At 55.5% G+C, this 21053-nt stretch overlaps 1 protein-coding gene across 1 annotated transcript; it reads left to right on the plus strand.

Moving 5' to 3' along the window:
* Positions 1–9125: 9125 nt before the first annotated feature.
* Positions 9126–20204, plus strand: LOC138733810 (ubiquitin carboxyl-terminal hydrolase 36-like). The gene is given in 17 exon segments (XM_069881297.1): positions 9126–9180; positions 10152–10246; positions 13559–13753; positions 13928–14162; positions 14240–14461; positions 15128–15238; positions 15516–15618; positions 16182–16249; positions 16651–16721; positions 16960–17042; positions 17264–17375; positions 17652–17792; positions 18072–18172; positions 18438–18519; positions 18716–18997; positions 19181–19308; positions 19847–20204. Coding segments are annotated over 17 exon segments (2442 nt in total).
* Positions 20205–21053: the final 849 nt, after the last annotated feature.

Here is a 21053-nt window from a genome sequence, read left to right on the forward strand (position 1 = left end):
TTCTACAATTTTCCCACCATAGCAGTCAAAAGAGATGAAAACCTGCAGAGTTCACAACAGATTCCCATGTGGCATTTGCAAAGCTTGCGCACTCATGAAGGAGAACCCAGCACAATCCATTAAAGGAATTGATAGCATCATAGAATGGTCACTGTTGGAGACAAAGAGTTCTCTTCCACTGGAGATCCTTAGGTCTGCTAAAGAGTTTTCAAGGTACTGTATTTCTGGGAATTTGTGAGAAAAAGCCCCCCCTTTGCACACTGGAGCAGTGGGTCCATGTGAACCTCATGGGGTTCCACAGGGCAGAGGGAAGGGTCCTGCAGCTGGGTTGGGGAGATCCTGGGGTTGTTCAGGCTTGAGAAGACAAGGCTCCAGGGAGAGCCAATTGCAGTCATTCAATATCTGAAAGGGCTTTTTATGACAAAGATGCTGAGACACTCTATCAGGTTTCCCAGAGAAGCTGTGGATGCCCCATCACTGGTAGTGTTCAAGGTCAGGTTGGATGGGGCTTTGAGAACCTGATCGAGTAGAAGGTGTTACTGCCCATGGCAGGGGGAGTTGGACCAGAAGGGTGTTTGAGGCCCCTTCCAACCCCAACCATGGTTCTGGCCGTGGCCTCTGTCATGTCACCCTCTGTGATGCTGCCCTGTGTCCTAGGAGACCTCTCTGCTGTCCAGGACAAGCACCCTCTGGACTCACTCTCCAGGAGGATCTGGAGGAGGCAGGTGGTCTCTCCGCTGGGAGCTGCCTGCATCTCTGTGTGTGAGAAACAAAGCAGCTGCGGTTCAGCCGTCACAGTGCCCGGTGCCAGTTCTGCCAGAGAGGAAACTCTGCCCCACGGGCAGGGTAGGTCAGGTCTGTCCGTGCCTGCTTCTGTGCAGTCATTGCTCAGCCTTTGATCTCCATGACTGCATCTCCAGCTCTTGAGGCTTCTATCAGCTCCTGCTCTGGTGCCTCCTAAGAGGTGGAGCCTGTGCTCCTGGTTATTTTCCTCATGGGAGATGTTCCCAGCTCCCGGTGGTCCCATTTTGGTTTAACTGTGCCAGCCTTGCCCCGTGCTCCTTCACCCCGATTGCATTTGTTTCCCGAGTGCTGCATCGCTGACTCCAGGCTGTGCAGGGAGACATCCTGGTCCTTCCTCTGAAGCTCCGTTCCAATTTAGCTGCCTGTGTGTTTGCTCTGTGATCTTTCAGCATGGTCCTTAATTCCAGTCTGGATTTCCACAATTTTTTGGGTTTTGCAGTGTAAGAGGAGGCGGGGACCAGCAGCACGGTTGGGTCTGTCCCTGCAGAGCACAGGAGATCAGATTCTTGGGAGTTCTCCTGGTGTGTCCTCTGGTGGAGCCTTGAAGAAGCTGGTCCCCAGTATGGACCTTCCTGGGTGTAGGGAGCCCTGAAAATGTGGAACTAGTGCTTGCCAAAGTCTCATCTCGCATGTTGAGAGGGAATTCTCTGGCTTCCCTGGGAACCTCGTGCTGCGAACAAGCCTGAATTAGAAGGATGTGTCCCCTGAGGGTTGCTTGTCCTGGCTGGAGAAACAGGGAGACTTCAAGCAGCACGGGGAACCCGATGAAACCCAGGAGATGAAGCTGACTTTCCTTGCTGTTTTCTTTGTTTTTTCCTTTGGAAGGTAGGCAAGTGTGTGCATTCCTTCTTGTCCTCATCTGCCTGGTGCTTGCCAGGAGTTTCCCATCAATGCAGTCAGGATACAGACTGGGAGAGCTGACTGACCCCTGCTCTCCCCTTGGTATCTTAATTCCATCCCAACCCACAGTGAGAACACGTCAGCATGCTGGGAAAGCCTCCAGTCCCAGCTGCAGCTCTCCAGCCATGCCTTGACCTCAGGAGGGACCCTTAGAGCGCATTCCAGCCAAGCCAGAAGGCAGAGGCAGTGCCTGGTGGCACAGGGCAAGCACCTACAGGGTGTGAGCTCTGCCCTGGCTCAGCTCTGGGTTTGGTGTGGGGCTGCACGGGGCCCTGTGTGCTGGGAAACGGCCCTGGGACATCCAGCGCTCCACACTGGGTCTGGATTTTACCAGACTGGTAACCTGTGTTTCAGAATTTTTTGTTCTGCCAGGATTGAGGACAGGCCTGTGCATCCTTGGGTGTCCTGCTGCTGCCTTTCTGCGCCACAGGATGGTGCGGGAGAACTGTTTGTGCAGCTGGTGGAGCCAAACTGGGCAGTGGAGAAGAACGGGGCTCTGCTCCACCAGAAACTGCTGGGAAGGGAGTGGCGGGAGCTCCATGAACATCAGTTTGTGGTGCGGCTGTGAGACAGCTCGTAGGGTGGTCCTGCAGGAATTGCGACCCCGTGAACGGGCAGCAGGGAGCACTCCCAGGAAGGAGGGGAATTGTTTTAAGCATCAAGGTGAGGTGAGAGTGGTGAGTGCTCTGATGAGCAATGACCGGGTATCCCTGGTCTCAGGTGAGGTTCCTGTTGCGTGTCCTGCTGGTGCAGCAGAGATGGGGATGTCCAGAGCGGCTCGAAAACCAGCCTGTTCATTCTGACAGAAATACCTGAGGGCATTGATGGGACTTTAGGCTTCCCGTTCTGTTCCCCGTGACCATTTGACACTGGGTTGCCTTTCTCTTTCTGGGCATCAGCTGAGGCTCTTCAAAACGCCATTATCCTTCTGCGATGCTATAGTCTGTGCTGTGCCTGCAGCGGTGGGAGTTATTGGGTGCTGGTGGATCTACTCCCGCAGAAAGAAGCATACAAGCTGTCCTGAAAAGAGAAGCTCTGCTGATAGGGACGGCGGCAGGAGCCAGCAGCCCCAGGCAGGGCCGGTGGAGGCAGCAGAAGACTCCCAGTGCCCCAACTGCCTGCAGGATATCACAAACACCACTTACATGGCCAACTGCCTGCACAGCTTCTGCTTTACGTGCATCCAGTGCTGGGCCAGGAGGAGCAGGACCTGCCCTGTCTGCCAGCAGCCGTTTGAGCTCCTGCTGCACTCGGTGCAAGAAGATGCCAACCACGAGAAGTTCATGCATAGCTTGTCCACTCACGCGTGCAGGTGGACGGCGATGGGAAGGCCCTGCAGCCGCTCCCTGCAGCGGCACTACAGGCTGTGAAGTTGGACCACCAGCAACCAGCCCTTGGCTGGCAGAAACCAGCCTGAGAGGTCCAACCACGCACACGGGCAGGGTGTTAGCACCCTCCAACACCACTTCCCATCACACTCCTGCACCCAGTGCTTCTTGGGAGCCAGCCCTGCAGAGCCCACCTCGGTAATCAACCCTGCAGAGGTCACCTCAGGAGACAACGCGGCTGAGTGCTCCCCGGGAGCCAAAAAGCCAGCATCAGCCAGCACCCAGCTGGCCGTGTCGCTGCTCTGGACACACTCAGTGTCTCAGAGCTGCTGCAGTCCCTCTGCACAAACCTCTGTGGCCTCCAGTGAACCCCGAGTTGCTTTCCAGGCCATGTGGATGTGGGAAAGGTTCCCATTGGGTGGTTTGTGATGGACTGTGTTAAAAATAAAGTGTATTTTGTATAGCATCTGATCAAGCATAGTGTGAATTTTTGGTGGGTTTTGGTTTTGTTTTGTTAAATTTAATTAAGGGATGTATTGCTTCGGACATAGTGCATGGCATCATGGAATCATGAAGTGGTTTGGGCTGGAAGGGACCTAAAAGCCTGTCCAGTTCCACCTCCTGGCCATGGGCAGGAACACCTCCCACTGCATCAGGTTGCATCCAACCTGGCCTTGAGCACCTGCAGGGATTGGGCAGCCACCACTGCTCTGGGCAGCCTGGGCCAGGGCCTCCCCACCCTCACAGCAAAACATTTCTTCTGGAGATCTCATCTCAATCTCCCCTCATTCAGCTGAAAATCATTCCCCTTTGTTCTATCCCCGCACTCCTCAATCAAGAGCCCCTTCCCAGCTTTCTTGGAGCCCCTTTAATTACTAGAAGCTGCTTTGAGGGCTCCCCAGAGCCTTCTCTTCTGCTGTAATAACTTGAGTAAAACTTGATTTCACAGAGTGCTTTCCAGTTCGTGCTTTTATGGCAACTGTGGTTTATGCTAAAAGTCATAGAATCATAGAATGATTTGGGTTGGAAGGGGCTTCAAAGCCCATCCAGTTCCACCTCCTGGCCATGGGCAGGGACACATCCCACTGGATCAAGATGCTCAAGCCCCATCCAACCTGGCCTTGGACCCCTCCAGGGATGGGACAGCCCCGACATCCCTGGGCAACCTGGGCCAGGGCCTCCCCAACCCTGAGTCCTTGAGTAAAACTTGATTTTCACGAGTATTTGTGATTTTCACTGAGTATTTGGGCTTTTAGGATGATTGTGCTCAGTGCTAAATGTCCAGTGTTAAAATATTCCCCTCCCCAAGTACCAACCCCTGGCATAGCCCCCCGTCCCACCCCCCCACCCCCAACCTCCTGAGCTCAGGGTCTTTTTCCTGCACACCTGGTGATATGAATGGGAGGTGAAGTGTAGGGAGGTGGGGAAAAGATGCCCACATCAGTATTGCTGCCTCAGCCCAGCATCAGCACGCAGCTGTGCTTGCTCCTCCTATTCAGAAACCCCCACAAACAGGCATTTGGCCACCCTCTGCCCAGAGTTTCTCTGCACAAATAGGGGCTGTTTCTTTCTCAGTGAGGTTTTGTTCCTGGTCTTTTCAAAGTTTTGTTACTGTTCTGTCTATTTCTGGAGCAGAGTTGAGGCCCTGGGGCTCCCCTGGGCCCTTCAGGTGAGCCCTGGTGGCACCAGACAGAAACACAGAAAACACAGTTAAATAAAAGTCTTAGTTCCCACCCAGACCCTGCGCGTGGCTTCAGGTCAGAGCACAGCAGCAGCAAAAGGATCATCAGGACCATCCCTCTCAGCACCCCCAGGGTGGTTTGAGTGTGGTGAGGATTCTCCTGGAAGCTGGAGTCGCTTCCTGATGTCCCCCTGAGACAACTTGTCCAGAGATGGTGCTTTGGGCCCAGCCTTGCCTGCTCCTGCTTGTCCAAGGGCATTAGCAGCGTGGTCGGGGGAGCTCTCGGGAGGAGATGCCAGGTCCTTCCCCTGAGCTTCCGTCTCCGAAGGAAGCAGTACTGGGGTCAGGGCAGGAGCAGCCCCAGGGCGTCCAGGAGGTGGCCAGGGACCAGAATCAGCCCTGCGGTCCAACACCACCCATCAGAGCTGATCCCACACGGCATCAGCCCTGTTTGTCCCTTGGTGAGGACTTTTAGGGTGGGTTTTCCACTTTCTGAGGATCGAAAGAGTAACTGCAGACCATGCTCAGGGCCATGAGGACTCCCCACAGCTCTGGATAGAACAGGAGGATGTGGATGCTGCCCAACCTGGCACAGCAGGAGCTGTTGTTGGATGGAGCTCCATGTCCACCAGCTCTCAATGCTCTACAGCCCCAATCCATGGCGCAGTGGCAGAAGCAAAGTGTCACTGCCACACGCAGCCCCACAAGGAACCCCCCTGGCAGGAGGTGACAGGAGCTGTGGGGCACAGACCTGACAATGGGGAAGAGGCTCCTTGGGCAGCTGCCTTGGAGGAGCCTGGGGTTGCCAGCCAGGAACTTTCCCCTCTCCACGGGAGAGAAAATTTCTGGAAGGTGTTCTGGGGTGTGGAGAAGGGGCTGCCGGGCATGGACCTGCCACCTCTTTACAAAACCCCTCTGGTGGCTTCCTTGGACGAGGTTCAGGCTGCTACCTGGGACTGCAGCTCCCTCCACAGGAGGCTGGAGGCTCCAGGAGACTCCTGGAAGCAGCCTTGGGATGCTACAGGGCATGGGCCCGACCCCGTCACACACAGAACTCCTCCAGCGTCCACCTTGGGTGAGGCTGGTCCTACCAACAGAATCATAGATTATGAGGCTGGAAAACACTTTTGAGGTCACCAAGTCCAACCATACCTGTCCACTACTAAACCATACCCCTAAGCACTTCATCTGCCCATCTTTTTAAGACATCCACAGATGGGGGCTCAACCATCTGCCTGGGAAGCTTCTGCCAGTGCCTGAGAACCCTCTCTGTGAAGATTTTTTTCCTGATATCCAATCTATACCTCCCCTGGTGCAACTTGAGCCCATTTCATCTTGTCCTCTCAGCTGTCACTTGGGAGAAGAGACACACACACACCTCACCACAACCTCCTTTCAGGCAGTTTTAGAAAGTGATGAGGTCTCCCCTCAGCCTCCTCTTCTCCAGGACAAACCACCCCATTTCCCTCTGCCGCTCCTCATAAGACTTGTTCTCCAGACCCTTCACCAGCTTTGTTGCTCTTCTCTAGATGGGCTCCAGGACCTCCATGTCTTTCGTGTAGTGAGAAGCCCAAATCTTAACCCAGGATTTGAGGTGCAGTCTCACCAGTGCTGAGTGTGAGACAGCCGACTCTCAATCCAAGTGTCCTTCTTCAGGAAAGGAAGGACTCTTTTTTTTTGAAGTGGCAGACACACTGACAGTGAGAATATTTTCCTGCTGAACATCCACACGCAATAGTGATCCAGAGAACTCCCCCAGTGAGCGAGTTCATCAAAGTCAATTGAATACCAATACACTGAAGTGGGCTGCTAAATTGGAGCCTACATTGCACAGCGCAGCGTCCCCCGTGCCAGAACCGGGCTAACAGTGTGTTCACAACACATCCTGAATGGTCTGCCTTATTCTTTCTTTGTTTTAAATGTTGAAAAAGTAAAACTCATAGAGCACGCAGTGACCAATTTAGAACTTTAATGTAGGCAATGCTGGTTTACACAGGGTTCCTCCAGCTTCCCTGTATTTGGGCAGAAGAGGCCAAGGGTCCCGGACACAGCCATGCTCAACCCAAGATCAGCTCTCCTAAGAGCACTTATTTCAAAAAGAACGGGCTTCTTTTCACATCCCTAGCATCAGAGACATAGGATTAGGCACAAGATATCCTCCTTTCCCCAGTGATCACAGAACAGAAACATAGAATCATTAGGTTTCATAAGACCTTTGAGATCATCAGCTCCAACCATATCTGTCCACTAATAAATCATGTCCCCAAGCATCTCATCAACCTGCCTTCTTAAAAACTCTGGCTGATTGCTGGCAATACGCTGGCTCTTACCAGAGGATGCTTTCTCAGTACTGCTGCAAAACCCTCCTCCTTGTACTCGTGGAATGTTTCTTTCTTAAAAGTACTTGTACAGCTCTACGCAGCCCTCTCCGGCTGAGCCCAGCACAGCTTTACTTTCAAGGCAGCTGGAGCCCGCCTGCCACAGCAACGGCTGCTTTCAGAAACTCCTCATTTGCTCACGTTCAGCTAGTGAAGTACATTTCTTCCTAATATTGTTGTCTTGCTCCAATGTTCACAAAATAAGATGTCATTACGTGTGAAGTCGAAGTGGAAAACACTCCGAACTGGGCTGTCAGCTCAGTCGACTGTGATTAGCAAAGACAAGTCACTAGAAAGCCGTGTACCTGAACACTGTTGGCATGGAGGGCACCATCACACTGCTTCTCCCTCTCCCTGGAGAGGGGTCGGGATCCCACAGGGGCTCTCTCTTCACGAATACTTCTGTCAGATTCTCTCTGCTGACAAAGTAAAGGGAAGAAGTTGTTATGGCAAAACACTCCAAGTAGCTGTGCTTTAAATGAATCATCCCCCATCCCCTCACCACCACTCATGCCACCCCAACGAGTTCTAAGCTATGCCAGACTGGCCTAAGCCCACCACGGCACCACGCAGAGCTCCTCTAGCTTTTCTTGCCACCCTGAGACTGTCAAAGGGAAGACGATCCACTGAGTTTTTGGAACGGAGGCTCTTCTTGAGGAGGGAGGCGTATTGCACTTCATCCAGGTACAGCAGCCTCTGAAAAGCTGCACTTCCATCTCAAGCTCAATGCTATGGGATATCTTAGTGATGAAGCTAATTGGAGAAATTCTCTAGCTGCCTCTTTCCCAGCTTATGACTGCCCGATGCCAAAATTAAAGGAGATGACAGACACTGAGGACGGAGTAAGAAGCACAAGACACTCAAGCTTATTTCAGTCACACCTCCACCTCCAAAGAGAGCCCTTCCTTCAGGTCTTACAGCCCTTTCTTCTTCATGAAACCAGGATCGGGAATCAGTTGAGAACCCTCTCACCCACATAGAAATTCTTTCCAAAGAAACAATTCCATCCTGTTCCCCAGCCCCAAACAGAAGGACTTTGATGACGCGCGTTCTCATTTTTTTTCCAAGAGGTAGAACCTTGTCCTTATTAACCAGAGCTCTCTGGCTCTAGCTGGCTGTTTGTGTTGCTCTGTTCTGCTCTGCATTGTAGCCCGTCCTCTGCCCACTCTAGAGGAGAAGAGAAGGTGGAGGTTAACTTTCCTAAGAATCCGAGGGAACACACTATCTCTGTAACACTTCTCACCTCAGCGCATCACCTAACTCCAACATGTCCTCTAAGCAAGGGGTGTCTTCAACACAACAATACAAAGGCAGCAGGAGTTATTGTAATTGAAGAATCAATAAACTTGGCACTCTCTGGGATATAAGAACATACAGAGCCCTCTGCGTTTGTATTACGAATGAATTCTGCCCAATCCAGGCTTCACCAGGGCTTTAACCAGAGCACAGTGACTTAACATCAATTTGTGCACGCACGTACACATGCACCAAGGAACACTAATGTGAAACCTTACGAGGCCTTGAGACAACAAGAGCTTTAAAATATGATTTCATCACAGATCTGCTCAACACCTTTGTCTCAATGCAGGAGTTAATTTCTTGTCAAAAACATTGAGGCCAGAGAAGGCTGGAGAGAAATAACCCCAACAAGAGCTGTTGTGGCACAGCCCCATCCTCCCCGTGGCCGCTCTGCATCACAGCCGAGGCCCTGGGGTTGGGGGCTCTGCGGGACTTGGGGTTAGCTTACCAGAAGGGGATGTCGAGGAGCAGTAGCGTTGACCATTTCTTTGCCACTCTCCTTCCCTAGTGTTTCCATGCCAGGTCAGACGTTTCTTTCCATCGCCTGCCAGGTGCCATGGAAGGCACCCCAAGGGTGCAGGTGGCCTGCAGCAACCAGGAGGTAGCAATGGGCTTTGTTCCCTACACGCTCTGGCCGAAGGGCTGCAGCTGGAGTCAGCTGGGGCAGGAGGATGGGAATGGGTGAAGGGTTCAAGGAAGTACAGAGCTTCTAGAGGGCATAGATACCCTCCCTCCATGGATTTGGCTGGTCAGCCCATAAACCAGCTCACGGACTGCTCCGGAATACCAGGTAAGTTTCACATCTGAAGACAGAAAGTACCAAGCATTTATCATCCACTCACAGGTCACCCCTCCTGTCTTGCCTCTCTGCATCTTGATAGGACACCAGCCCTGCGTTCCGTCCCTCTTGGTGCACCCAGCGGCAGGCGGGGTGGTACCGCAGGGGGGTGTATAGGGTTGTTGTGTCCCAAATCCACAAGCTACACACTCACATCCAGGCTTCTTTCAGCCTGCAGACTTGAAAGATGGAGGTTCCTTTATCTGTGTGGCTATCCAGAGGCCAAAAGGGTCACTCTCAGGGCAAAAATCAAAAAGAAAAACATTTATTCAGGCTTTGACCAAAATAAACAGACCAAAATACTGAGATATGGGGGTGCAACTTCCCAAATACAGACACAGATTTCAATCTGTTCAGATCACAATCTGATCCCTGAACACAGCCAAGGTCACTCGGATTTCATCTAAAATGCACCAATACCAGTCAAGGAACAGTAAGGTAATGGGAGAGAGAGAAAGAGAGTGGAGAGAGAGAAGGGCAAAAGGAAGAATCACCACATCGATGGCAACAGCAGTTCCTGGGGAACATGTGGGCACTGCAGCAGCAGCTTCTTCCAGGCCACATTGTCCAGGCCGGTGCCTTGGAAGTGATGGGCACCCTCGTACCACAGGGCTCCTTGCGAGTTCTATTACAAGGCCACTCCACGCCCCATCAGCTCACGGCAGGGCTCTTGCTGTGCGTGTGCAGAAGCTCCTTTGGGAGGGTCCGGCCAGGGCGGTCGGGTGGGTGTGAGGTGGGGGCAGTGCCTGCCGCTGCATCTCCTCCCCCCACAGCACCCAGCTCTGGACCATGAGCTCGTCCATCCTGCACCTCCCCTCCCATCCCATCGCACCCAGTGCCACAGATGAGGCCCTCAGGCAACACCCCAAGGTCCATCTCCATGGAGCGCCTGCTGCTGCACCCCCTCCGCTATTCACTGCCAGTGCCACAAAACAGGTGCACCAACAGCCAGCCTTCAGATGAAACGTTTAAGGCAGAGAAAGAAGTAAAGTTACGACGTAATGACCAGTGTGCACCAGTAAGAACTGGTCAGTAGTACCCAGCTGTCCACCCCCCAGCACAGACCAGCACAGCCTGTGCCCCCACGGCCCCAGCCCCAGCCCTGCACCACAAACCAGCGCAGCCGCAGAGCCGCGGTCCAGCGGCGGCGCGCCCAACACAACCTCACCCCTTAATGCTTCCAGGTGTTCCCCGTTGGCTCCCATCACCTCAGAAACCCCTGGCTCACCTGCACCAGACACCAAGCGTGCCCCAGCACCTCAGAGAGCCACGGGCTGAGGGCCCAGCTTGGCACCTCTCTCTGCCCTCACGTACCCCTCTGCTCACTGACACCTGCCTGGCCTGAGCCCCTCGGCTCGCCTGGACCTGCCTGATCCGAGCCCCCCAAGCCTGGCTTAAAGCCCTGTCACCCATCTTGATCCATCAAGGATTTTTTGTATTGGCCTTTTTGGGTCACATAAAAAACGTGATTGAGGATAAGACACTTCAACTTCAGTTACAGAGGCAAATTTTAGCAGGAAAGGAGGATGACACACTCTGCACTTGTCCCTACTCCCATGGCAACAACAGCAGTGTAGTGGAGTAAGAAAAGCTAAAGCACCGGTAAATAACATGCACAGAATTAAGTGCTGAGATCAGACCCTTTAATAGAGCTCTTCCTTCAGAAAAAAACCTCAACAGTTCCATATTGTTACTCAGATAAAATGAGTAGACTCCCATTTTTAAGATTATTTTCAAATAACCGATCTATTGGGGTTTTCCTTTCTTTTGCCAAAAATCTGTTTTTTCAGTAGGTGATGACAACAAAGGAATTAATCTAAATCTTAATGTCATACCGGACGAGTCTGCGAAATTTTATTAAAGAGAAAAATGTAAAAGAAAGAAAAGGAACCCCCTCCTGAAACTCTAATTAGTCCCAGATCCACCTCTCATTCGCTTTCTGTGTGGTTCTATCACGTGTGCCACTGCTCCTGCCTCTGCCTGTCTCTCAGTTTAATATTTCCCCTTGTTTTGCCCCGTGTTTTCTGGCTGTGTGGTCCCCCTGCTGTAATCTCAGAATCACAGAATCACAGAATAACCAGGTTGGAAGAGACCCACCGGATCATCGAGTCCAACCGTTCCGATCAAACACTAAACCATATCCCTCAGCACCTCGTCCACCCGTGCCTTAAACACCTCCAGGGAAGGTGACTCAACCACCTCCCTGGGCAGCCTGTTCCAGTGCCCAATCACCCTTTCTGTGAAGAATTTTTTCCTAAGGTCCAGCCTAAACCTCCCCTGGCAGAGCTTGAGGCCATTCCCTCTTGTCCTGTCCCCTGTCACTTGGGAGAAGAGCCCAGCTCCCTCCTCTCCACAACCTCCTTTCAGGTAGTTGTAGAGAGCAATGAGGTCACCCCTCAGCCTCCTCTTCTCCAGGCTAAACACCTCCAGCTCTCTCAGCCGCTCCTCATAAGGCCTGTTCTCCAGCCCCTTCACCAGCTTTGTTGCTCTTCTCTGGACTCGTTCCAGAGCCTCAACATCCTTCTTGTGGTGAGGGGCCCAGAACTGACCCCAGGATTCGAGGAGCGGTCTCACCAGTGCCGAGTACAGAGGGAGGATAACCTCCCTGGACCTGCTGGTCACGCCGTTTCTGATACAAGCCAAGATGCCATTGGCCTTCTTGGCCACCTGGGCACACTGCTGGCTCATATTCAGTCGGTTGTCAACCAACACACCCAGGTCCCTCTCCTCCAGGCAGCTTTCTAGACAAACTTCTCCTAGTCTGTAGCACTGCATAGGGTTGTTGTGCCCCAAGTGCAGGACCCGGCATTTGGCCTTGTTAAACCTCATGCCATTGGACTCTGCCCAGCAGTCCAGCCTGTTCAGATCCCTTTGCAGAGCCTCCCGACCCTCCAGCAGATCGACACTTCCACCCAGCTTAGTGTCGTCCGCAAACTTGCTCAGGGTGCACTCGATGCCTTCATCCAGATCATTGATGAAGACATTGAACAGGGCTGGACCCAGCACCAAGCCTTCCATCTCCTCATCCATGCTGGAGTCCCAGGGGTTCCCTGCAGGAGGGAGACCTGGTGCGGGTGTAAACGTGGGGCAGGGACGGAGGGGAGAGAACAAGCGGAGAGAGCAGTGGCAGCCGGGGGGTTTACCGGGGACTGGGCTACCCGGGCCACCACGGGGCTTAGTGGGGACTGACACCCCCCGCTGTGGGGCTTAGTGGGGATGAGGCCCCCCTCTGCCATGGGCCTTAACAGGGACCAGGCTGCCAGGGCCACCGCGAGGCCTAACTGGGTCCCAGTGCCCCCACCATGGGGCTTCATAGGGACTGGCCAGCCGACCACGGGGCTTTATTGGGACCAGCTCCCCACTGCCACGGGGCTGAAGGGGACTGGGCTGCCACGGCCACCGTGGGGATTCACAGCACTGGGTCCCCCCCGCTGAGGCTTAACGGATCCCACGTGCCAGGAGCCACCACGGGGACTCGAACCCCCAACTGCCTCAATGGACCCGCGGCCACGCCCCTCTGCCCTCCCAGCCAATGGGAACAGTGGCCTCATCACCCAGACCCGCCCCCCTCTGCCCTCCCAGCCAATGGGAACAGCAGCCTCAACACCCAGACCCAACTGCTCCACCCTCCCAGCCAATGGGAACAGCGGACTTGGCACCTGGACCCGCCCCCTCCACCCTCCCAGCCAATGGGAACAGCGGCCTCATCACCCAGACCCGCCCCCTCTGCCCTCTCAGCCAATGGGCAGGCGCGGCCCCGCCCCCCACTGTCCTGGCAACGGGGACGCTGTCCCGGCTCTCACTCCGCCTTGGCAGGTGGAGCAGCCGGACGGCTGAGCTCCTGCTCTCGCTCTCTTTGTGGTTTTGCGCAGCGAACGCAAAAGAGTGTTTAACCTTCATTCCACTCGGAAAGGAGCAGTGCAGAGGTCCCGCAGCTCCCGCCTTCGCTCCGTCCCAGAGGAGGAGCGAGGAGGGGCGGGGGCCCTGCCCTCTGTCTCCATCCCAGAAAGACGAGCAGGGAGACTTCTCTCTGTATCCCTCCCGAGAGGAGGAGCGAGGAGGCTCTGCCCTTGTTCCTCCCTCACCCCTCCCTCACCCCTTCCTCATTAACCCCTCATTACTCCCTCATTCACCCCTCGTCCGTCCCTTGTCCCTCCCTCTTTCAGCCCCGTGTTCCCCCCTTGGACGGGGAGCGCGAAGCCACCAGGGCTCTGTTCCGGTTCTGCCCCGGGAGGCAGATCGAGGAGCCTCTGCCCTGGCTGTACCCGAGGGCTGGAGCGCGATGCCGGCTCCTCTCACCCCTCGTCCCGCCCCTGTTCCACCCCTACAGGAGGAGCGAGGAGGCTCTGCTCTCGTTTCTCCCTCCGTTCCGCCCTGGGAGGAGGAGCACGGGGCCCAGGGGCACACCCGGTGCCGTGGGGCTCCCGTGCAGGGCGGCGACACGTGCACAGAGTGGCAGCGACGCAGATTGGTGAGCGTAGCGGGGCGAGATGGGCCGGCCAAGAGCAGCTCAACGACGGCAGCGGTGGGAGGGGGCGGGAGGGGGTCGGTGCTTAGGGAGGGGACCGGTTGGGGCCTCCGGAGGCCGCAGGGGGGCAAGGGCTTGGGGCCGTTGCCGTGGCAATGGGATGCAGTGCGGGGCCCTGGAACACGCTCGTGCCCTCCCCACCCACTCCATCGAGCCTTTTGTTCATCGCAGCCGCCAGGCAGCACCGTGGCCATCAGGGACAAGCAGGACGACGGTGATGACGGAAAAGAGCTGCACCAGATGCCTGCCACCCAGTTCCAGGAGCCCCAGCAGAAGGAGATGGAGCCTGAGCCCGCCGAGTACCACGCCTCTGAGCAGCTGAACCCTCTCCAGGACAAGGACGAGCCGCTCGACCCCTTCCAGGAGGCTGGTGACAGCCGTGAGCAGGCAGTGCCTGCCGAGCGAGGTATGTAGAGAGGGTGAGGGGAGTCCTGTCTGCACCCCACACCTCGACCAATGCTCACCACCCTTCTCTCCCTGCAGGAAGCAGCCATGTCCCAGGGATGCAAGGGGATGGGATCCCCGTGCCCCAGAAGGTTCTTTTCCCCGTGGAGCGCCTGTCCCTGAAGTGGCAGCAGATCCACCGGATCGGCGCCGGGCTGCAAAACCTAGGGAACACCTGCTTCCTCAATTCCACCGTGCAGTGCCTTACCTACACGCCTCTGCTCGCCAACTACCTGCTCTCCGGAGAGCACAGCCGAACCTGTGAGTGGGGAGGCCTGGCTCTGGCAAGGGTGTGCGGGTGTCAGGATGCACCTTGTCTGCTCCCTCCTGCCTTGTTTCTCCATCAAGAGGTCATACCTGTGTCCATCTGGCTTTTCCCAGCAACAGCAGCGTTGCCAAGCTCAGCATCCTTGTGTCTGGGAAGGCTCTGACTCTACTGGGCATAACCAGGACTAAGACTGGTCCAATGGGGTCTGCTGGCTTCGTGGGGGCTGAGCAGTCTCTGCCCGTGCGGACTGTGTGAAGCCAGGGCAGAAGACGGCGCATGGGCAGGCGCTGCTGCTTCTGGGGGACTTTGCAAGGGAGTCCTGGTGGACGCTGCTCTGAGCTGTGACCAAGGGGAGCCTGCGGGGCTCAAGCCCTGTCCTTAGGGCTCTGGTGGGATTTGCCCTGTGATCTGTTTTCCGTCCACGTGGATGCTGTCCCACCTGGGATGTCGCAGCAGCTGATGCTGTGACTTGGGCTGGGTCAGCTGGGGGCGGCATGTGCTGCTCCCTGCGTACCCAGGATGCCCCAGAGAGGCACCGCACCACAAAGCTCCTTGGAAAAACCGAGCGTGGCTGAGCTGTACTGGACCAGAGATCTCCTGTCCCGTCGACTCCTCCATATCTTCTGGCTTTGTCCCCAACGTCTTCTCTCCCGCTCCAGGCCAGCGAGGCGAGTTCTGCATGCTGTGCGCTATGGAGAACCACGTAATCCAGGTTTTCGGTGGCAGCGGCAGCATAATACAGCCCATGTCCTTCATCAGAGACATCAAGAGTAAGGATAGCCGTGCTCCCCTTTCATAGCCATGCGGGGCAACAGCGACCGATGCAGGAGCCGAACCTTTGAGATCGGGACAGATCTTGGCAGACTGCTCTTCGGAGCTGACTCTTGGAGCCTGCCAGAGGTTGTGTGGGGCTTCCCCCGTGGCCAGTCCAAGTCTGACATCTGGTTTGGGTTGAGGGGGCTCAAGCCCCAGATTCTCTGCCCGGAGGGAGGGAAGGGCTGCTTGTGTCGCAGCGTGTGCTGGGACTGATTCCTCCCTCTCCTGCAGAGATTGCCCAGCACATCCGCTTTGGCCGCCAGGAGGATGCGCATGAGTTCCTGCGTTTCGTCGTCGATGCCATGCAGAGGGCCTGCCTGAACGGCTGTACCCAGTACGTGGGGCCTCTGACAGCCCTTGCCGCTCTTCTCTGCTGTCCCCTCACGGGTCCCGTGTGCCTGTGGGAGGGGACTGTGGAGAAAACGTGTCCCCCAGGGTGGCTTGGAGGGAGGTGCTGTGATGCCGGGGCCTAGCTCTGCACCACGGTGACACGGCTGTGGGCTACTCTCTCTGCCCCAGGATAGCTGTGCTCCTCTCCCCAAATCCAAAGGGTGCGGTGGGTTTGGATCCTGTCCTAGTAGCCGAGGAATGCAAGTGTGCTTCCAAGCTGAGCCTCGTCTCTGTGGCTGCGGGTGAGAGGCCTTCCCGGGGCCCTCTGTCCCGGGAAGCTGTGTTGCCTTTGCCTGCAGTGCCCAGCCCAGAGCTCCAGGCAGGGGTTTCTGCTGCTTGGAGCAGCCTGGTGCCACCTCGTGAGCTCTGCCACCGGGGAGCAGAGTGAGGGAGGCTGTGACTGCCCTGCTCCAGAGCACACAGGGGAGGTGTCCTGAGTACACAGCGGTGGCCCGTGGGGTTGCTGTTGCGGAGGGGCGGTGTGAGATCCTGTGCTGCTGTCTCTAGGTTGGATCACCAGACCGAGACCACAACGCTGGTTCACCAGATCTTTGGTGGTTACCTGCGGTCCCGTGGTGAGTGCTGGCTGCCAGGGTCTGTCGCTCTCGGGGCTGCTGCTTCCCTGAGAGCCTTGCAGGAAAAATCTTTTGGGAAAATTACTATGTGTAAATTATCTGGAGCTGCAGCTGGTCCATCCTGCAATCCCTGCGGGCCACGATGCCTGCTGTGGAGATGGAAAAAGCTGTTGGCTGTGGGTCCCCAGCTCATTGCCACCAGCAAAGGAGCCCGTGTTGCCAGCTATCTGGCAACTCTTGCTGTCCCTACACACATGGAATTGCCAGCCTTCCTCCTTGCCAGGTCGTGAATCTTGTGCCCAAAGGCAGCGAGGGGGAATCCTGCACTGCCTGCGCTGTGCTGGGATGGTGGTGGGTGCTGGCGTTGTGACAGGGTGTGCTCATGGCTTTTTCTTTTGCAGTGAAGTGCAAAGCGTGCAGTTTGGCCTCCGACACCTACGAACCCTTCCTGGACCTGGCGGTGGAGATTGAGGTACTGTGGCAGGGTCAGGATGGGGAGGAGCTCGGCACTCGGAGGGGCTGTTCATGCAACTGCACGGTTACTGCCTCAAGGTTCCCTAACCTGCTGTCAAGTCCCAGTGCAGGCGACAGGGAAGCAGATTCTGTTGTTGTGCTGCCTCATACTGTGTGTTGTCCCTTGGGGCCAGAAGGGAGCCAGGCTGTCGCGTGAACAAGCCACTTGTGCCCTGACCTCTCCTCTGTCCTTGCAGGAAGTTGAAAGCATCCAGCAGGCGCTGAACTTGTTTGTGAGGCCAGAGATGCTGTGCGAGGAGAACGCGTACCTGTGTAACAAGTGAGTGTGTGGGCCTGTGGCAGGAAGGGGCCCGCGGGTGTGACGGGGGGAAGCAGGGAGGGATCTCTACCTGCTCCATGGCTGAACCTGGGAGGTTCGTGGCCATGGAAGGCTGCAATGGAGCCACTTGGCCAGGGCTGGCAATCACCTGGCAATCACCTGGCAATCACAGTTCCATCTGTGGTGGAAGACCTTGAATAGCTCGAGCTCTTCCTGTGCAGGTGCAAGACCAAAGTGCCAGCGATCAAATGCTTAAGCATCCACCGAGCCTCCAATGTTCTCACACTCTCGCTGAAGCGCTTTTCCATCTTCACTGGAGGCAAAATCACAAAGGTGAGCACCTGGCACTCCAGAGCTAGGGTTGTACCCTGGCCCGAGGCCCTGCTGCCCAGAGCAGGGTGGGAGGTGCACGGTGTGAGCCGTGCTGTAGCCCTTCTCCAGCCGTGCAGTGGGAGTTCAGCTCGTCCTGGCGTCTTGCTCACTGTGACCTCTGCCTGGGGAGAGCGAGTCCTCCTCTCTCAAGACATGAGGCTCGGAGAACAGCTGAGCTCTTGCTCCAGCAAGAAAGCACTCTGCTGTACGGGCTTCTGAGACATCATCTCTCCACAGGATGTGACGTACCCTGAGTTCTTGGACATCCGACCTTACATGTCAGAGAACGAAGGGGACCCTATAAAGTATGAGCTCTACGCTGTGCTGGTGCACTCTGGGTTCAGCAGCCACTCAGGGCACTACTACTGCTAAGTGAAGGTGAGCTCAGTGTGTTCTCTTGGCACGTGCTCAGGGCTGGGTGCTGCTGGGTCCTCATGGGTCCCTGTAGTGCGCAGGAAGGAGGGCGTTCAGCAGATACGGAGCACTGGATGGGGTGTTCAGCCTCTGCTCCGCTGCAGGTCATGGGGGTCTTCTGGGCCCCTGGGCTGCCTGTGGGTATTGTGGAGCGGAGCTCTGCCACTGGGCGCTGTTCCCGCTGCTCTTTAGGCCAGGAAGGTCCTCGGATGCAGCCCAACCCTGTTCTCTCTTCTTCTGCAGGCCAGCGATGGGCAGTGGTATAAAATGAACGATTCCATAGTCCGCCTCACCAACGTCAAGGTGGTCCTGAAACAGCAGGCCTACCTGCTCTTCTACCTGAGGTGAGAGCAGGCTGTGTCTCCCAGCCCCTCTGCCCACTGCTCTTGGCATTTGGGACAGGGCTGGTAGCACGAGCCAGGGTGTGGGACGGAGCTGGCTCAGAGCAGGGAGGCAGGGAGAGGACCAGCCTTTTGTGGATCAAAAGCTGTAGCTTAAGAGCATCTCCCCTCCTTGGAGCTTCGCTTCTGTTTCTTTTTTTCATCTCTGACGAGAGTGTTGCAGGCGCTCCCCTCGCAATTAACACATGCGCTTCTCTGCCTTCACCAGAACACCCAGCACCAGCACGAGCTTTGAGGGACCCGTTGATGAGGCTGTGTCCATCCTGCCCTGCAAACCAGTGATGGGCCAGGTGAGTCCTGAAGGTCCCTTCTTGGGAGCCGCTGCCCCTCTGTCCACTTATCCAGGGCAGGGGCTGCAGCTTTGGAGGAAGGTGAGTGCAAGGGAGGACTGTTTGCAGGGGGGATCCTGCTGAGCCAAGGGTTCCTGGGTGACCCGGGCCCCTGGAATTCTTTCCTCACTGAACTTCTGTCTCTCCCTTTGTCTAGAAACCAGAGACGCAGGCAGCAAAGAAGCTGTCTGGGCTGGAGGAGATTGGGGTCTCTGTGCCCCGTAGAAGAGTCAGCACAGGACCAAAGCTTCCCACCTCCTCCAAGGTGCTGCAGGAGCCCAGACAGCACCTCCCTGCTGTGCCTGGAGTCAAGCCACCTGCTCCAGAAGGCTCCAGGCTGGCTAGATTGAAGAGGTCCCTGTTGACCGGTGGCGCTGTGGAGGGGAGCAGCTCCACATCACCACCACTAGCAAAGAAGCTGGCACTCTCTGCAAAAAAGGTGAGTCTGACTTTCTGCCCGGTCTTCAGTTGGCACCCTCTGATTCTTCTGCCACCCCCTGCTTCCCTCACCCAGTCTGTCTGTCCCCTTTCTCTGGGGTCCCCTTTTCGATTTTCTCCCCTTGGGTCATGGAATCCTCTTTTTTTTAGACCACCAGATTTTTATTCCTGTCCATAACTACAGGGCAGAACTCCACAGGCGGCGAGCAGAGGTGACCACTACACAGAACCTCACCCACAGCTTCCCGAGCAGATCCAGCCCACGGACACCACCCACGCTGACTCCACTGCCCAGCCTTCTGGCAAGTTGAGGTAAGCAATGCCAGTTGCTCCCAGGCAGCAGGGCCAGTAGCAATCTTCAGATACTCCATGAAGCAACTGCCTGGCACGGCAGCTGGCTCGAGGAGTGATCTCGGCAGCCGCCTCTCCTGTTCTCTGGGGCTGGCAGGGCTCGCTCTGGATCCCAGAAGCAGGGTGCTGTATTTGTTAGCACAGGGTGGGAGGCAGCTTTGCAGGCCCTCACCATGTACCGGTGTCCCCTGGGATCAGGAGGCACCAGCCTGGTTTAGGTCTTGCTCTGGGTTTTCCTTTGTAACCTTTGCCATCAGCACGTGCTGCAGCAACACTCGCTCCTTCCTAGCCCCCCGTGGGACAGCGTGTGCTCTGGGCGTGGGGCAGGTCATCGTGTGTGCTTGCAGCTGCTGCCCTAGAGCAGGTTCTAATTCAGATTTTGTGGCTGAGATGGCAGATGTGCGGTGCTGTGCTCATGCATCTCGGGATGGTGAGGAAGAGGGGTTCCCACTCAGGACCTGGCTTTAACACCATATCTGCACCTTTTCCTGTCTTTCAGCCCATCTTCATCTGCGCTCAGCCTGCCGAATACAGAAAAGCCTCCTCTGAAAATTGTAATCAGATTATCAACCCTTCAGGTGCTCAGCTCCCCCCTGAAAAAGCGCCACCATGAGGCAGATGGCAGCCCTCATTCTCCATCTGTCAATGGCAAAGGTGACACCTCCAGCCCGCCCAGAAAGAAGAGGTGCACACAGGGGGACTTGGTGTCCCTCACGGGGGAGGAGGCAGGCAAGAGCCCCAGTGGTGGCCAGGAGGAGACAGGCTGCCCGGAGCTGGGTGCAGAGCACAAGAAGAAGAAGAAGGAGAAGAAGAAGATGAAGAAGAAGAAGGAGGAGGAGAAGAAGAAGAAGAAATAGAACAATAAGAAGAAAAAGAACAAGAAGAGGAGAAGCAGGTCAAAAGAGCGCTCTCCTGGGACTCTGTCCTCGGGCAGCTGAGGGGTGAGGATCTGTTCTGTTTGAGCAGCAGCAATATGCAATTGGCAACACCGGGCTGCCGATGGAGCCAGGATCTCCACAGCTCTCCAGAGCCCCAAGCCAAACCGTGGGGCCAGCACACCACCTGGGAGCCACAAAGCATCTCATTCTCCATCTGTGAATGGCAAAGGTGACACCTCCAGCCCGCCCTGAAAGAAGAGGTGCACACACAGGGACTCGGTGACCCTCACGGGGGAGGAGGCAGGCAAGAGTCCCAGTGGTGGCCAGGAGGAGCCAGGCTGCCTGGAGCTGGGTGCAGAGCACAAGAAGAAACATCATGAGACGAAGAAGAAGAAACCTAACGAGAAGAAGAAGAAAAAAAACAACGAGAAGAATGTGAAGAAAAATAACGAGAAGAATATGAAGAAAAATAACGAGAAGAATGTGACGAAAAATAACGATAAGAAGATGAAAAAATAACAAGAAGTAAAATAACGAGAACAAATGAGAAAAAGAATGAGAAGAAAAAAATAGCAAGAAGAAAAATAGCAAAAATAAAAATAAAAATAAAAACGAAAGAGCAAAAAGAAAAATTAAAGAGAAAAAAGGAAAAGAGAAAGAGAAAGAGAAAGGGCTACTTAAGGACACTGTGGGTCCAGCCCTCAGGCTGTGCGGAGAGAGAAAACCCTGTGCTCTGGCCCCAGGACACCTCCTACCTTTGCACAGCTAAAAAGACTAAATTTAAAGGAATGGTGAAATGGACTAGGAAAAGAACATTTGCCTGCCAGC

Source organism: Phaenicophaeus curvirostris, assembly GCF_032191515.1.
Source record: "Phaenicophaeus curvirostris isolate KB17595 chromosome W unlocalized genomic scaffold, BPBGC_Pcur_1.0 scaffold_35, whole genome shotgun sequence".
In the NCBI taxonomy this organism is placed as follows: Eukaryota; Metazoa; Chordata; class Aves; order Cuculiformes; family Cuculidae; genus Phaenicophaeus; species Phaenicophaeus curvirostris.